General features: G+C 46.5%; 1 protein-coding gene across 2 annotated transcripts in view; it reads right to left on the bottom strand.

Annotated features, from left to right (window-relative positions):
• Positions 1-17,079, bottom strand: part of SEC31B (SEC31 homolog B, COPII component) — a 1,031,933-nt gene that overhangs the window by 910,163 nt on the left and 104,691 nt on the right. For both annotated transcript variants that reach the window (XM_078643061.1, XM_078643062.1), the window contains exon 4: positions 16,382-16,577. In XM_078643061.1, the coding sequence (XP_078499187.1) occupies positions 16,382-16,577 (196 nt within the window). The remainder of the gene's footprint in view (positions 1-16,381; positions 16,578-17,079) is intronic.

Here is a 17,079-nt window from a genome sequence, read left to right as displayed (position 1 = left end):
TCTTATTAGACAGTTAATTAAGAACTTTAATATCATGCGCTGAATCTCGGCTTTCCTTTGAGACATGGCATCACTAATACTTTGTGGGTCATCCCCTGTACGGATGAAACGATATATCCTGTCTAGATCTTCTTTCATATTCGGCAGGGTGACTAGATACTCGGTCACTCTCCTTACACGTACGGAATATAAAACCATATTAAACTCGCCTGGAACTGGGTCATAGACACATTCGCCAAGGGTTTGCCTGATTTCTGCAACAGACTTATTACTCTTGGGAGTACGCTGTGATGCTTGAGCATGTAATTCGAGTGCTGATAAACGCTTGTATGGCGGCGGAGTTTGAGGAAGACCTCCTCCTGCGGCCCCTAAACTGGAATCATCAACTGATGCTTTTCGTCCTGGCAGGGTGGGTAATTGTAACGTGGGCTGGACTTGTATGGCGGGCTGACCCAGGGGGGCTGTTAAGGGCACCCCGGTGTCTGGAGGAGCAGGAATTACCTGGTTTACAGGGACTGGCGGAGTGCGAACAGGATTTGCATATTCGGGGACTGTGTCGTCCAGATAGGACGAAATAAAAATATCAGCTGCGGTCGGTTTGTGACGTAGCTTGGTCGGAACTAATGGTGGCGGGAAATTACTGGATGCCTCTGGGGTCGCTTTTGGCAAGCCCTCAGCAAGAAGAGGATACATACCCTTGATGAGGGCATTTCTCTGTCTGTCTGATTGCTCAGTTCTAACTCGTTCACCTATCTCGATTAATTCTCTTTCTTGGGCTCGTTCTTGGGATTCTCTACTTAGTTCTGACTTTCTGATTTCTCTTTCGGTTCTTTTATGAGCTTCTTTGCGCCATAACTCGATGGCATCTTTCTGTGATTGTCTGGCTTTCTTTTTCCATAATGCTTTCTCTACTCGCATGATGCATTCGGCATCCCATGTACCCGATACGGGCCATCTATACTTTTCTTCTAACTGTTTGGTATACTCTACCCATAAATCTAGATACAATATGGCACTTATGCCATGTTTCTGATACATAAAGTGACCTGGACTGTCCCTGGGCGGGACGGGAACTGCTGCTTCCAGCAGACCCTTTCTAGTCTTTAACTGACGTAACTTGGAAAATATAGGCATGACTGAACTGTAATCTAGACACAATACAATACACAATAAACACGATACTTATTTCCCATTCATACCACGACATTAGAATACATGAAAAACATTTAAAATAACAGTTCGGACAGAATACTACCTGGAAATACTGAGAACAGAACACGTGAATTTTCTCGAGAACAGAAACTGACTAGAACAGAAACTAGATGCACTGCTGAAACAGTACGAAACTTACCGGTCTCATAAAGAGACACGTCAGGACCCGCATCCACCGAAGTGAACACTTCGTTTGTGGGACTGTGTACCACCAACCCACAGACCAGAGTCAATCAAATCGACCCTGTCTAGATACCACCCCAGTAACGGTACTCACCGGGCAGCAAGAACGGAAGGCCTCGGACTGGACTGGACTGCTACGACGACGAACTTCGGACTTCGGACTTCAGTTACGGGTGGACCTCCGGATACCTCGGACCTTGGACTCTTGGCTTGGGCTCTGGTCGGGACTCGCCGCGTTCCTCCACCGTCTCGTCTGGATGCTGGACCGCCTCCTCCGTCTCCTCCGTGGGCCTGAGGGATACTTGAGCAGAAATATCTGCCACTGCGCAGAAGAGTTCCGTCACGACTGCAGAGGGTCAGGGGGTCGGCGTGGCTTCACCGACGCGTGGGGAAAGGGCAAGTCCCTGTTCGGGCGCCATTATGTGGTATATAAATAAATAATACCGGATCTATTTTTGAATGAATGAATGAATAACAGATAGCTCAATAAATAAGAGTCAAGATTCGAGGTAGTGGGAGTTTTTGCAGGTTTAATACAGCATAAGGACAGGAACAGGACAACCTGCATAGAAATAGGATGACAGGGCCCAGCAGCTGCTGGGGCTGGGTCTGGGATGAGCGCGCTAACTTTTAATAACAATACATGAGCATATATACATAGCGCGAACACATAGCATTACATTGCAGTAGGCGTAGCAGTGGGTGGAGCAGAAGGCGTGACGCGTAGCAGTCGCGAAAGATAAGAGTAAAAAGAGGTGTAACTGGGCGTATACATAGACATGTGGTGCAGACGTAACAGGATATGTCATGAATGGGGCGGAAACATAGGAGGGGGCTACCTAAGGAGCCGGGACCTCTAACCTGATGGTGCGCGCAAACTGGCAATGACGTGTTACGAGGAGAAGCTGGGGGCTATGAACTCTGTGCTAGGAGCAGAGACTAAAGTCTGGAGGGTCGGAGCGACATGTACCTAAACCCTATCTAGTATCTGATGTTTAGGGAACATGTTGATATAAACTAGAAGTCATGAGGGGAAAAGCTAATTGACTCTAAGACTAGAGCATGCATTTATTCTACATGTAGTGCGTGATGAAGAATATTAAATGACCATTAAATACAGTATTTCTCTTAATATGGAGCCGCATAGGCTAGACAATGACGGAAACTATTGATGCAGTTCAGTAGCTTAGGAATGCAGAGAAGGAAGACTGAACTGATAGCTGGAATCATAACATAGTCTTGGCAGACTCAGAGGCAGAGCCAAGCTGCACCGGGCACTGCGAGGCAGGAAGTAAGTGAAAGGTCGAGGATACAGGTGGGGGCTGTATCGCTCCTTAGCGAGGCTTCAGGAGACAGGAGCTGAATCTGATGTCCGGGCCCTGTTGAGGCCTGGAAACGGGGACTTTATAATGAAATAACGTGCACACTGAGAAACGTGGCAACATAGCTTTACATAGGCCTGATATTCGTAGTATTCACGAGAACTGGAAACTAGCATACCAGAGGTGGACACAACTATAATTGCGTCATTAATCGGACATGGGGAATACATATGCATATTGGTCATGCACACATAACATATGATGGATGACACGTAGAGACACAGAACATGACAAAATTTACTTTTCCACAATAGAGTGGTCCACCGTGTCAAAAGCGGCGGACAGATCCAGGAGTATCAGAGCTTGCGGAAGGTTGATGTCAATACCTTCACGCAGCGTGTCCATTACTGATATCACCACCTTCTCGGTAGAGTGCAGGGGACGGAAACCGGCTTGATAGGGGGAGAGGCAATGATTGGCCTCTACGTGAGCGCTCAGGGTAGTCGTAATGTGAGTTTCAAGAACTTTTGCCAAATATGGCAGGAGGGAGATGGGACGGTAATTGGAAGGGGAAGATGGGTCGGCGTCTGATTTTTTTATAATAGGAATGACAACCGCAGATTTATGAAAGCTGGGAACCGTGGTGTGTTTGAGCGAGTCATTGAGAAGGATCAAGGGCGGGTTGGGGCAGGCTAGGTAGATTTTCCTAAGGATGTGAGCAGGAGCGAAATCCAGAGGAGAGCCTGATTTTACCCGACAGAGCAGCGGGGGAAGAGTGTCGTTGGTTAACAATGGAAAAGTGGTCAGTTTAAGGGCCGTTGGAAGTGGGGAAGGATTGACAAATGTATGGGAGGGCAGGGGAATGTTGAGTTTGATTTTAGCAACTTTATCAATAAAAAACTCGTTGAGCGAGTCACAGAGGGTCTGGGAGGGGGGAATGGAGGCCGTGGTTCTGTTAGATGATGCCAATTCGTGAACGGAAGAAAAAATTTCCTTCGAGCGAGACTCTGCTGCCAGTATCTTGTTCGTATAGAACTCGGTTTTAGCCTCGAGGATACCTTTTTTATAGGTTTGTAAAACAGACAGATAGATGGTCTTTAGCTCGAGGCTGTATGTTCTTCTCCAGGCTCGCTCGGCTCTTCTCGCAGCTAATTTCTTCGCTTTTAAGTCTGGGGTAAACCAGCGATTGGCAGCATGGGCCCGCTTGACTGTAAGTCGTTTTAGGGGGGCAAATTCATCACCTGCCAGAGTCAGCCAGTTGTTAATGGCGCTCAGCTGGGAAGCAGCTGCAAGGCCTGAAAGATCAGGGCTGGTTTCAGCCAAGGTCGAGCAAAGAGAGGGCAGGTCGGTTTTGCCCCATTTCCTAACCCAGGTGTTCTTGGGGAGCTGTGGTTTGGTTGTAGGAGCTAGGACGAAGGAAAAAGTGATGAGGGAGTGGTCTGACCAGGAACAAGGGGATATTGTAGGGGGTGCGATTGGAACATTCAGTGCCCAGATTTGGTCTAACGTGCTACCATGTGTGTGAGTGGGACTGTGGACAAGTGGAGAAAAATTCAGGCTAGTCATGAGGTTGGTGAATTCTTTGGATTGGACGGTCTCGGCAGGGTCGTTAGGCCAAAAATTGAGGTCCCCTAGGACTAGTACTGAGGAGTTATTAATCACCAGGGTGGCCAGTAGGGTCTGGATGCTAGAGAGGAAGGAAGGGGTTGGTTGGGGGGGACGGTAGATAAGAACAAAAGTAAGCGGGCCCGGTGAGAAGTCGAACGGGCTACAAGGTGTTCTACGTCAGGAATGGGGGGAGAAGGGAGAATTTGGAAACTGAGATCAGTACGAGCTATTAAGGCCACTCCCCCGCCCCGTTTGTCTTCTAAGCGGTCCGCCCGAATGGCGGAATATGTGGGTGGTAAGACAGCTAGCACGTTGGGCAGGGAGTCGGCTTTGAACCAGGTCTCTGTCAGAAATAGGAGATCTGGTTCATGGGAGTCGATATAATCAAATAGTTCGTATTGATGGTTGACCGCAGACCTAGTGTTTAGGAGGGTGGCTGAGATACTAAAGACTGGGACGAGAGGGGTAGGAAGTGACGGGGGACCCAGAGGAACCATAATTGGCAGCGTGGCAAGAAGAGATACAATCCTAGGGGGTGAAGAAGGAGGGGGGATGAATAAGCCAAGATGCATCAGATGAGTAGTTGTTGAGGGATTCATAGTACCTGGTGACCAATAAGAACAAAGTAAAGAGGGTGAATACTTAATAGAACGGGCAGCATCTCGAGCCCCTGGCCCCGGCAGGCCGCGGACGGGCGCAGACGGGCTTAACTCAGGCGCAACTCCGGCGCGCCTTCGTCGCGCCCGCTGCGCTCGTCCGCTGCGCTGCCTCATACTGTCCGTTTAAATAGGGGCGGAGCGGCGGGGGAGTGACAGGGCTGGGATAGTAAATTCAGCCCAAGCTAAGATGGCGCCCGCTGCCGCTGGGAGCCCGTAAACACAGTCAGCCCCAGCCGGCAGCTCACCCCAAAGAGCACAAATTACATCAGCACCTGCATAACTTTAAAAGGTTAGTGACAGTTTTAAAAAAGTACAATTAACAGCGAAATAGCGCCTCCGCTCGCAATCAGCGGGGCGAGATGCGTGAAATAATAGCAAGCTCTCCAAGCGTTAACCAGTCTGCCCACTGCCACCGGGCCACTGGCAAACACAAGGGAGAGGGGAAACGAGCTCCTAAATAGGGGCGGAGCGGCGGGGGAGTGGCAGGGCTGGGATAGTAAATTCAGCCCAAGCTAAGATGGCGCCCGCTGCCGCTGGGAGCCCGTAAACACAGTCAGCCCCAGCCGGCAGCTCACCCCAAAGAGCACAAATTACATCAGCACCTGCATAACTTTAAAAGGTTAGTGACAGTTTTAAAAAAGTACAATTAACAGCGAAATAGCGCCTCCGCTCGCAATCAGCGGGGCGAGATGCGTGAAATAATAGCAAGCTCTCCAAGCGTTAACCAGTCTGCCCACTGCCACCGGGCCACTGGCAAACACGAGGGAGAGGGGAAACGAGCTCCTAAATAGGGGCGGAGCGGCGGGGGAGTGGCAGGGCTGGGATAGTAAATTCAGCCCAAGCTAAGATGGCGCCCGCTGCCGCTGGGAGCCCGTAAACACAGTCAGCCCCAGCCGGCAGCTCACCCCAAAGAGCACAAATTACATCAGCACCTGCATAACTTTAAAAGGTTAGTGACAGTTTTAAAAAAGTACAATTAACAGCGAAATAGCGCCTCCGCTCGCAATCAGCGGGGCGAGATGCGTGAAATAATAGCAAGCTCTCCAAGCGTTAACCAGTCTGCCCACTGCCACCGGGCCACTGGCAAACATCCCTTACCTCGGGTCAATGGCAAGTTTGTCAGCAGCTAACTTACGTTCAGCTAAGGAACTACCTGCAGTGGTGGCACAAACATTCCAGAAAGAACTGGGCTTGTGCAGAATAGTAGGTCCCTTTCTCAAACCCCTCACCCGCCTAACTTCATTGTGCCCCCCTCGGTGCCCTGAAAAAGGGAAAAAGGAAAGTTCTGCCTCATACACCACCTGCTCTACCCCTGTGGGAACTCAGTCAATGATTGGCTTGAGCCAAACTCTTGCTCAGTTTCATAAGCTTCCTTCGATGAGGCATTGGAGCTAGTACGGGTAGCTGGAAAATCTTCTGACTAAGGTGGACATCGGGTCAGCCTACTACCGGTTCACCCCGACAGCTTCCTCCTTCTAGGATTCCAGTTTATTAACAATTTGGACTACGACAAATGCATGCCCATGGGTTGTTCTAGCCCACAGGAGGAAAGGTCCACTACTTAGATGATTTGCTTTTTGTGGACAAAAGCGGTACCACCGACTGTAGAGCCGCTGTTAACACAATTTCAGGCTTGACAGCAGCCCTTGGAGTTACTTTGGCCCCAAGCAAATGGAAGGTCCCTCAACCTGGTTGACATTCCTAGGAATTGAGATACAACACGGCTATCGGAAGTGGACGACCTACCGGCATGCCTGACTTAAACAGGGCGTAAGCTTGTGGGTGACTTTGGAAGAAAGGCTCACACAACATATCTTTATGACTAAGGCATGGCTGCTGGAAGTGGACGGCCACCCAGCAAGATTGATAGACTGAAGGTGACAAAGCATGTAGGGTGTACAATTGCAACCATTAATGCATGGCCCCTGGAAGTGAAGGAGCACTCGGTGCACCTCATTGAATGAAGCATGGCTACTGGAAGTTGAGGGACACCCGGCATTCCTGAGTAACTGAATGCGTATGAATTTGATGGTGTTTAGGTATGACCACAGTCTGCCGGTTTGTCATGAATGAATAAGCACGGGTACCATAGGGTCACAACTTCACGGCTACCTAGTATGCCTGATTGGAAGAAGCATTAGATGGTAATGGTACAGTGGTCAGCCGATAGTGAAAGGAGTACCCAGCAAGGAACGTTCCTGGGAAGGAAATATTACAAGCTATTGTCTATTCAAATGCAAAGTAAATCAAATGTTATCGATCGCTTGTAAGTGAAAGCAACCAATAAAATGCAGCCTTTACTCTTTCAAACAAACAGGTGTGGTCTCCTTTTTTGGGGCACGCGTGACCTTCAGCCTCAGGGGGACCACTGCTATTGCCATGGCCATCCCCGCAAGGGAGATCCAAGGGCCGGGGTACTATCATGGTCCCACTGGGAGGGCCACCTCACATGTTAGTAGGGAGGGGCAGGGCTGCCCCAGGTCTAGGAAGTGGTGCCAGCCAGGAGGACAGGTTGCCCCCAGGCCAATGAAGGCTTCTTACCTCTCTGTGCCAGTACTGGCCACTTCAAAGGCCATTTGAGGTACCCTGGGCAGGAGGAAGGTGGAGGGAGAGGGTATATAAACCTGCACTGCTTTACTGGAAGTCCTATTTGAATTCCACAAAGGCAGCGCATATGCCACCTGCCCACCCAAATAGCTGAGGCAGATGGCACAAGGACATGAACCCATGTAATTTCAGGATATCAAATAATGTTTATTTTCTTTTTATTCTTTTCGTCATAGCTACTGCTACTTGCAAGCCGATCTGCTGTAGCTGCAAGCCCAGCCGTCAGCCCGTGCACAAGGAGATAGGACCCCCAGTCATAGAATAAGCCACTATGACATGGCCAAGGGGATGACAACAGAAGTAATGGGGCAAGGGATTTAATGAGGGCAGTGAATGTTCAGCTATAAGGCCAAGCATGGATAGATAGTGGTACAGTCCTAGTGTAGCCCTGTTCCAAGTGGAGGTGAGCCCACTGGAAGTGAAAGGCCACCCAGACACCTTTGTGGCTAAAACACTGCTGCCAGAAGTGGACGGACATACAGCATTCCTGACCGCATGCATCCAAATGAAACGGGGTGTATGCTTCTGGGTGACTGTGGAAGTACAGCCCCAGAAGTGAAGCCTCACACTGTGTGCCTGTATGACTGAGGCACGTCTGCTGGCAGTTGACAGCCACCCGGTAAGCCTGCTAGTTTGAAGGTGATAAAGCATGTTGGGTGTACAATTGTGACCGTTAAAGCACAGCTATCTGAAGTGTAGGGGCACTCAGTGTGCCTCACTGAATGAAGCACACCAACCAGAAGTGGAGGCCCACCCGCATGCCTCAGTAACTTAAGGTGAATTAATGTGTCGGTGTGTAGACTATGACCACAGTCTGTTGGTTTGTCATGAATAATTAAGTACGGCTACCGTACGGTTACAACTTCACGGCCACCTGGTACGCCTGATTGGAGGAAGCATTGGATGGTACCGGTACAGTAGTCAGCTGTTAGTAAAAGGAGTGCCTGGCAAGCAACGCTCATGGGAAGGAAATATTACATGCTATTTTCTATTTAAATGCAAAGTAAAGCGAATTGTAAGGATCGCTTGTAAGTAAAATCAGCAAATAAACTGCAACCTTTACTCTTTTAAACAAACCCGTGTGGTCTCCTTTATTGGGGTGCGGGTGGGCCTCAGGGGGACCTCTGCTATGTATGTTTGACAATTGGTGCTGTGCCCAGAGCTACAGAAATATGAACAGAAGAGGCCATGAAAGGAGGCAGACTTCTCTGCAGCCCCTGATTCTCCCTTTGCTTATTTTCTTCGTCTGGCAGAGCAAAAGGATCCGGAAGAGCTTCAAAGAAGTCCTCTCTACCTCCTTTAATGGCTCCAATGACATTGAATAATGGGAGAAGGAAGGGGCTTGCTGTTTTCCCTCTCTTATTTCACTTAAACCACATATCCTGGAGTGGCATGTGAGAGGGAGAGTCAGAAGCTCTAGTTTAGGGGAAGCAATTGTTCACAACACAGAACCTATATCATTGGTAATAGCCAGCTGCTGCTCCACTGTCTTCAATTGAGCTGTCAACATTCCAATGTTATTCTAATATGGTATTTGTCCACTACACCATGAACTAGAGATTGTTATAGGATTCAGAATAAACTGTTGAATTCCAAATCAATATCCTGCCTTACACACTACTCTCTGCTTTATTAAATAAAACACACAGCACTCAAAAAGGCTCTGTCGAAAAGAATGACATTTTGCATGGCCATTAGATCAGCTTCAGCTATAGTGGCAGCCCAAGCCAGTGACAAAGCCTTAGCAAATTCCTATTATACAGATATGCCTGCAGCGCATCTGGAAAAGACTATATACTTTTTATTGGTTCAAAACCCTACCTTGGATCAGTTCTGCTGACTTAAAGATTAAAATGTCACTGATATTTACTGCAAGTGTTTCACCCCCACATGTTTTCCCTTTCTACTCAAGTTCCTTTTAAAGTGTCCTCTTTTTGACAGTTTGTAGGACACAAACCCAGAGCAGCTACTGCAGATCTGGTATTGCCTACGGAGACCTAGCAGCTTCCCTGCAATTGCAGAGACCATCCATTGGTCTCTCACACCAGATAGAATTGAGCGGGTTGCTATTTTTGCCCACCTTGTACAAGCACTGGCTGGTGAAAGCATATGCACTGTAAGGGGGTGAAGTAAGGGGGTGACAAGACGGAGGTCCTCATCCTGGGCTCTTCACCCTCCGCCTGGGACGACTCCTGGTGGCCTCCCGCCCTGGGCACCGCACCCAAACCAACAGACCATGCACGCAACCTGGGCTTCATCCTGGACTCCTCCCTCTCCATGACCAGGCAAGTCAACAACGTTTCCTCGGCGTGCTTCAACATCCTACGCATGCTACGGAAGATCTTCTGGTGGATCCCCACCGAGACCAGGAAGACCGTCACCCAGGCCCTCGTTACTAGCCGACTGGACTACGGCAACGCCCTCTACGCCGGTACCACCGCCAAGCTCCAGAAGAGACTCCAGCGGATCCAGAACGCCTCTGCCAGACTCATCCTCGACATCCCACGAACCAGCCACATCTCCGGACACCTGAGAGACCTTCACTGGCTCCCCGTCAACAAAAGAATCACCTTCCGCCTCCTCACCCACGCACACAAAGCCCTACACGACCAAGGCCCGAGCTACCTCAACAGCCGAATCAACTTCTACGCTCCCAAACGCCACCTCCGATCAGCCAACCACGCCCTCGCCGCCGTCCCCCGCATCCGAAGAGCGACTACAGGAGGAAGGTCCTTCTCTTACCTGGCCGCCAAGACCTGGAACTCCCTCCCGACCGACCTGCGCCTGACCCAAGACCACCTCTCCTTCAGGAAGAAGCTGAAGACCTGGCTGTTCGAGCAGTAGCGGCACCCCCCCTCCCCCAGCGCCTTGAGACCCTACGGGTATGTAGTGCGCTCTATAAATATCATTGATTGATTGATTGATTGATTGACCAACAACAGTTGCCTACAAACATCCATTTCTAAGTTGAAGACAGCATCATGGGGCAAATGGGTCCTTTTATGTTTGTTATGCCTAATGATTATGAACATTTGCAACCATTATGTGTGGGTTTCGCCATAATTATTGCAACATTAGATCATGTGTGGAAACCTTTTCAGTGCACTTGTTGGTTTGCTACCCCTCTGCTGATTGTCATCATCTTTCTGTATGAAACATTAAGTGCAAGATAGAATGTCTGTTGTGCACAGAAAAACAAGGACATGTCTCTACGACCAGTCTAAGAAGAATAAACAAGATTTCTCCCAACAGCACATCCTTGGAGACTGTGCATGTCCAGTTGCCATAGGCAATGAACACCACTCTTCATTCTTGGTGGAGAGCTAGAGATGCTCTTCTCCTAAATACCTATGATGAAATTATTTAGCCTGCCGTGACCTGTTTAGTTGGACTTTCCATTCTGAACTTGTAAGTAGTGGCTAGACATATAAACCATTCCAACATTAGGAAGAACGCAGGCATAAAAAAGGCCTCCATGGACCCTACTATGGTACTAACAGAACATGAATCTGAGAAGTGCTAGTTTACTCTTGCCTTGGAACAAGCCTGAAGATTTCTGGCTCTTACTGACAAGCCCTGCTGACAGACCGTTCTGGGTGGCAGTCCCCAATCAGCCCAAGGAGTCTCTAGACGCAGAGAGTGGCAAGAAGCCATCAGCCCAAGCAATCTGATGCAGCCAGATGCAGACAGAGTGCCAAGAACAGTGGCGGCTCCTCCACTATAGCGGAGGAGCATCGCCAAACTTCTTTTAAGCAGGGCAAAAAGTAGAAACAAAAAAATGATAAGGTTTGTGCTGCTTTGCGAATTTTTCTGCTGTGCTCTCAGAGCAGGGCAGGAGTGGTTTGCCCACTCCTAAGTTTGCAATGACTGGTCGGCCACCCTGGTCCGCCAAAACCAGTCATGCGCACTTTCCCCGTTCTCCGTGCAGGCTGAAATACAGCCTACATGGAGAATATGGCCAGGCCCCCATTCACTGGTTGAGCGTCGAACCAGCACGCTCAAAACCAACCACTAACCACCTGCATGCAACCCACAAGCCATGCCGGCCGCCACTGGCCAAGAAGCAGTGTCTACTGCTCACAATACACCAGACAAGGGACTCCCAAAAGCGGTATACCTTCAAATGTAGGTGATCTAAGTGGTTACTCTGTAGGATGAGCATACTTCCTCCATGCACCATCTTTTATAATTTAGTGGCACCATAGCCTGCCTTTGTCTAGCAACCACTGCAGGACCAAACTATTAAATATAATGATCCAATGATTTAATCATATCAATATTTAAATATTTTTGTTATGTCCACAAAAAGTTTTTGGAGTGTTGGATAAGGAACAACAATGCACATGTCTCATTATTTCCAAAACATATACAAAACACATATTATATTTCATCTACAATTAGACAAATGAATTTAGACAAAAATCTACATTACACAGAAAAAAACATCCTATGACTGTTCAACGTTGACATGTAATCACAAATATATACAATACTTGTTTACCATAGCGTAAACGGTCATTGGGTTTAGAGCCCGCCCGTTTAAAATTGGTTGGCGTTCTTGTCGCAATCATCTGCTTGCTTCTTACTCAATGGCTTTTGTTCCTCTTCTTGTGTTATTATCTTTCCTCAGCCTATTTACCATTCTTTTGACTGGTTGGCTTGTATTTTCCCAGTGCTCCAATTCACAGAACTTCTTTCTTTTTTAATACTCTGAGAAAGTAAGTGTTTTCCATCTCCTTCCCTCGTGTGTTGTGTCCCCCCAAATACTGCCCCTCCCACACCAAGTCTGTGTTGCTCCCTTATCCCTCTCTACAAACTTGCACATTGCTTTCCACTTCCTTACCCCCGCCACCAGCGTTTATTTTTTAAAGGCTGTCTGGTACCATGTTTTATTTTTAGGTGTCGCCTATTAAAGACATTATGTATTTGTGATATGGGATTGAAAAAACGCTCATGTTTTTCATTTGGTCCTCTTGCTGTCCTTTGGAAATACTGGCTTTTCATTGGTGAATACACTTTGTAGTCCCTCCATTTGGAATTGTGTAGCCTCCCAAGAGGACTGCCCCTCTTACATGTGTTCCTACATTTCAGGTTATTTAAACTTTGAGCAAACTTTTTTTTTTTTATTGGCCTGCCTCTTTGCTTGTGCAAGTGAACTTCTGTTGCTTCATTTGTTTGCCATCTCTTTAATCTCCCAGTGCGTCCCCCTCACACAACACTGCTTGGAATCCCTATCACCCCTTCAAGGCCACTGTTTTGCAATTTTTTTTATCTGCACATAATTTGCTGTGCTTCATCTCTCTTTGCCTAATCTCCCTTTGCCGTCTCTGCCCCCCTCACCCCCCGAGATCACTTCATTTAATTCTTACTTTATTTTACATTAGTTGCTATGGGGAAATTAAACCATCAGCCCATCACCAGACTCAAACTCGGATCCCCAGCTCCTCAGTCAGCAGCTCTCACCGCTGCATCACATTTCCCTAGCCTTGTTGCATGGTGCAGTACCATACGTGGCCAAAAGAAATTCCTGGGGACTCCTAGTGACAGCTTGTGGTAATGCACCCTTACAACACTGCCTTTATTCTTTCCGTTTTTTAATACTCTCCCAGGAATATTACGGAACAATGTTTTTTTATCTAAATCCTACAACCTGATTAAGGGTTTTCTGTTCCCAGGTATGTAAGATCTAGATGTTGAGCTCTTCATCAGTACCCTGCAGCCGCTTGGTGTCTGAGCGCATTACAAAAACAAAATAAACACTCTAACCGAAAAAGCAATTTATAAAATAAGCACAAATGGATAATAGGCTAAACCTTTACAGTACTGAGAAGACAAACAAAAAAAACGGCAAACTGTACATAAAACACTATCAGGTAGATTCATGAAAGAAAAATCGCTAGCAAAGGGCCAGATTCTGAGAATCTGGCCCTTTGCGAGTGCAATTTTTACATTTGGGATTCATCATCCCAAATGCAAAAATCGCTAATTGCGAAATCGCATATTTACGAGGAATTGCATTTAAGGAATCTCTATTTGAGATTCCTTAAATGCAATTCATTAACCATTTTCTACTAGCGAATTCGCTATTACTGGCCGCTATTTACCACGAATTGTAACTTCGTGGTAAATAGCGAAAACTTTCTGAGTGGTATGTTACACACACACATGTCCGTTGGACATGTGTGTGCGCAACATCTGGCTACATTTGCTTTTATGGGGTGCTACAGGGTGTCCTTTGGACACCCCTGGCACCCTTGAAATCGCATCCTTATTTGCGATTAGCAAATTGCTAATCGCAAATAAGGAATAACTCCCCATTCATTCCTATGGGCCTTTGGCCCATAGGAATGAATGGGGAGTTATTCCTTATTTGCGATTAGCAATTTGCTAATCGCAAATAAGAAAGATGTAGGAATCGCAATATTTTTTGCAATTCCTACATGAATCCCGTTTTGCAAGTCCTTAATAGCGATTCCTTATGAATCGCTATTAAAAACTCGCAAAACGGGTCTTTGATGAATCTAGCTGTATGCTATTATTATTCTGATTACGTTAAGGGTGACAGCTAGAGGCTGGCTTCAGCTAATATAATACCTTGATAACGCACTGTAAGGAGCTATACAAAAAAATCACCCAAGAAAAGCAGAACTGAAGTCAAAACAGCCGAGAAAAGGAATCTAAATCATAGCTAAACTCATCCGCCAGGATCATCAAAGGCTCCAGAAAGCATGAACAATCACGCCAGACCTAATTCAACTAAATTGGCCGTCTATCTAAGCTAGGATACGTTTCAAGGTAGCTTGCCTGATGCATAGAGCTATTCATTACAACACCTCAGCTTACCTTGCAAAAAAGCTTGAATTATCTGGCTCGAGTCGGAACTTGAGAAGCTCGACCACCCTACTTTTGAAACCTCCCAGATTCAAAAAGAAAAGAACTTACAATCGTGCTTTCTCTGGTCTTGCTCCAATAATTTGGAATGCTCTTCCTCCCGAGATCAGATCCAACCCATCCAATGCATCTTTGAAGAAACATGTCAAATGGCTAATCTTGAGTTAACATCAACAGCATTAATCTTATTACCTTCTCAAGCCTCCTCTTTCTCCGGGTTTGACACTCTTTTACACTGCTTGTTCGAATTATAATATGCTTTCTTTTCACTTGTGATCTTGTTCTATTGACCTTCTGAAACTGTACAGGTCCCTCCAGACTGGCTGACTCCTCTTGCCCTTGTTGTTCACTCCTTTGTTTGCCCTTGTGGTTATTTAACTACCTCATTTGTTCCACTGTGTTGTTTTACTCTTGCTGCCACAACTTTGTACAGCGCTCTGATACCCGTAAGGGTCATGTTCGCACTTTATAAAACTTTTCAAATAAATAAATAAATAACACTCCGACCACGTGCTACATATCATTAGAGTCAACTTTGCTCTCCAGAGGGGCTTTCAGCTGGGTGCGCCTTCCAATAGCCCCCATCCAGTGCACTGCATATCTTGAACTTCCCCAATTACCAGCCCACCAGGCCAAGGGCAGGTAATAATAATGTATCCACTCCTTCCTCTTATGCCCCGTGATTGCACCATTTTGTCGGCAGCTCTCACCATTGTCTCATATCATTTCTCTAGCCATGTTGTATGGTGCAGTCCCATATATGGGAAACAGAGGGCCCAGGGGACACCTAGTGACAGCCTGTGGTGCTGCATCCTCACAACACTGCTTTAATTTCACTTGTTGGAATGCTCTCCCAGGAATATTACAGTACAATGCTTTTCTGCCTTAATCCTACAACCAGATAAAAGGTTTTCTGTTCCAAGCTTATAAGAGAACTGAAGACAAACAGCCAAGAAAAGGAAGTGAAATCACAGGGCTCAGAACACGCGCTACATGCTCTTAGGAGGGGCTTTCAGCTGCATGCGCCTTCCAAAAAACCCCATCCAGTGCACTGCAGCTATTTACAAACAAGCATTTGCCATGCAACAGATCCTGCATTACTGAAAGTTTGAGCTATTGGTGTTGCATTATTATTTGCAACTCCAATAGCTCAAACATTTAGTAATGTGAGGCATATTGCATTGGAAATGCGTGTTTTTAAGGCTGTCCGGTCCCACACTCAAGAGCTTCCTTTGCTTCCTCACCACCCACTCACTTTCCATTGCTCCCTTGGACCCACTCCTTCCACCCACCCATCAATTTATCCTCAAACACCCAATGATCCACACTTTTTGTATCTTTTTCTTTTTTTAGGCGCATCGGGCAGCCGCCATTATCACTTATGCACAAACCCAGGGAATGATGCTAAACAGCCTTTTGATTTTTGCCAGGGCTGCACAGCATTAGAAAAAAATCATTGGTAAAGCCAATTGGCAAATAAGGAGGAGAACTATCGGCTTTGCCAATGTAAGTTCTTTTAATTCTTTTATCTGGCACCTGATGTTTTGGAAATGTGTCAAGCATGACCTTAGCTTAAAACAACACTAAACATAGCATGTGCATAGTAAATAGGGGTGGATTGACCCCCCTAATTATGGGGCTGGATAAAGACAAAACTTGAGAGGAGAAAGAAATCATTGGTGGCAATAATAAATACTGAAAATAATAATAATAGCATTTATGTAGCCTGATTCACAATAGAATGGACAAAAGACTGATTGGGTGTGCTATGATTTGAACAGGTAACTATCAAATTACACCTCTACTGTTTAAAGAGTTGAATATCTATAATGTACTATCTAAAAGGAACCAGGATTTTATATCACTACTTTAAAAAACAAATACTTAAAATAGATGTACCTGGAATGGGTTAAAGTCAAGAGCTCGAACTGGCCCAGTATGCATTTCACTCTGTCCAATTACTGGTTCTTTTCCTGAGGTGAGGATCTGGGATGCACTGTACAAAGTTATCAATCCATTATCCGAGCCACCAACAATAACCCCAGAGAAATCTGGGTAATCAATTCCATAGCTCCCCCAGACCAGTTTGTGAAACCTAGACAGAAAAATAATTGCATTTCAGTATTTTTGCAGAGTATAACTACGGGACAAACTAACAATACTCGTTTTCATATTAGCCAATATACACATTTTTCTCAGGTATGATAGAATTCCTTGGACAGTTACAATTGATTAGTAACTGGACAATTAAATGCAAAAAATATTACATCAAAAGGCGCAACACAGAGATTATGTATTTTCTGTGTTTTATCATGTGTAAAACAAAAAATAAGGTAAGAATAAACAAGTGGAGTCCAAAAGGTTTTTTAGGGAACAGAAGTTACTGAATGCCAAGCCTGCCCCTCATGCCCCTTTCTTCCACTGCTTTACAACTCGTCTCCTTACCGCACTTTTTTGGGTTCTTTTACCTCCATGTTTTCTCTCTTTGTTTCCATATGATCACGGGAAGGAAACGTCATATAAAATCCTATACAGTTGGGGACCTGCAAGAGTGATGAAGTGTACTACCGACCAAGGGACTCAGATAGGTCTAGGGC

This window comes from Lissotriton helveticus, chromosome 5_1 (assembly GCF_964261635.1).
Source record: "Lissotriton helveticus chromosome 5_1, aLisHel1.1, whole genome shotgun sequence".
Taxonomy (NCBI): domain Eukaryota; kingdom Metazoa; phylum Chordata; class Amphibia; order Caudata; family Salamandridae; genus Lissotriton; species Lissotriton helveticus.
Note: the sequence above shows the minus strand (reverse complement) of the source record. Positions and strands in the feature narration are given on the sequence as shown.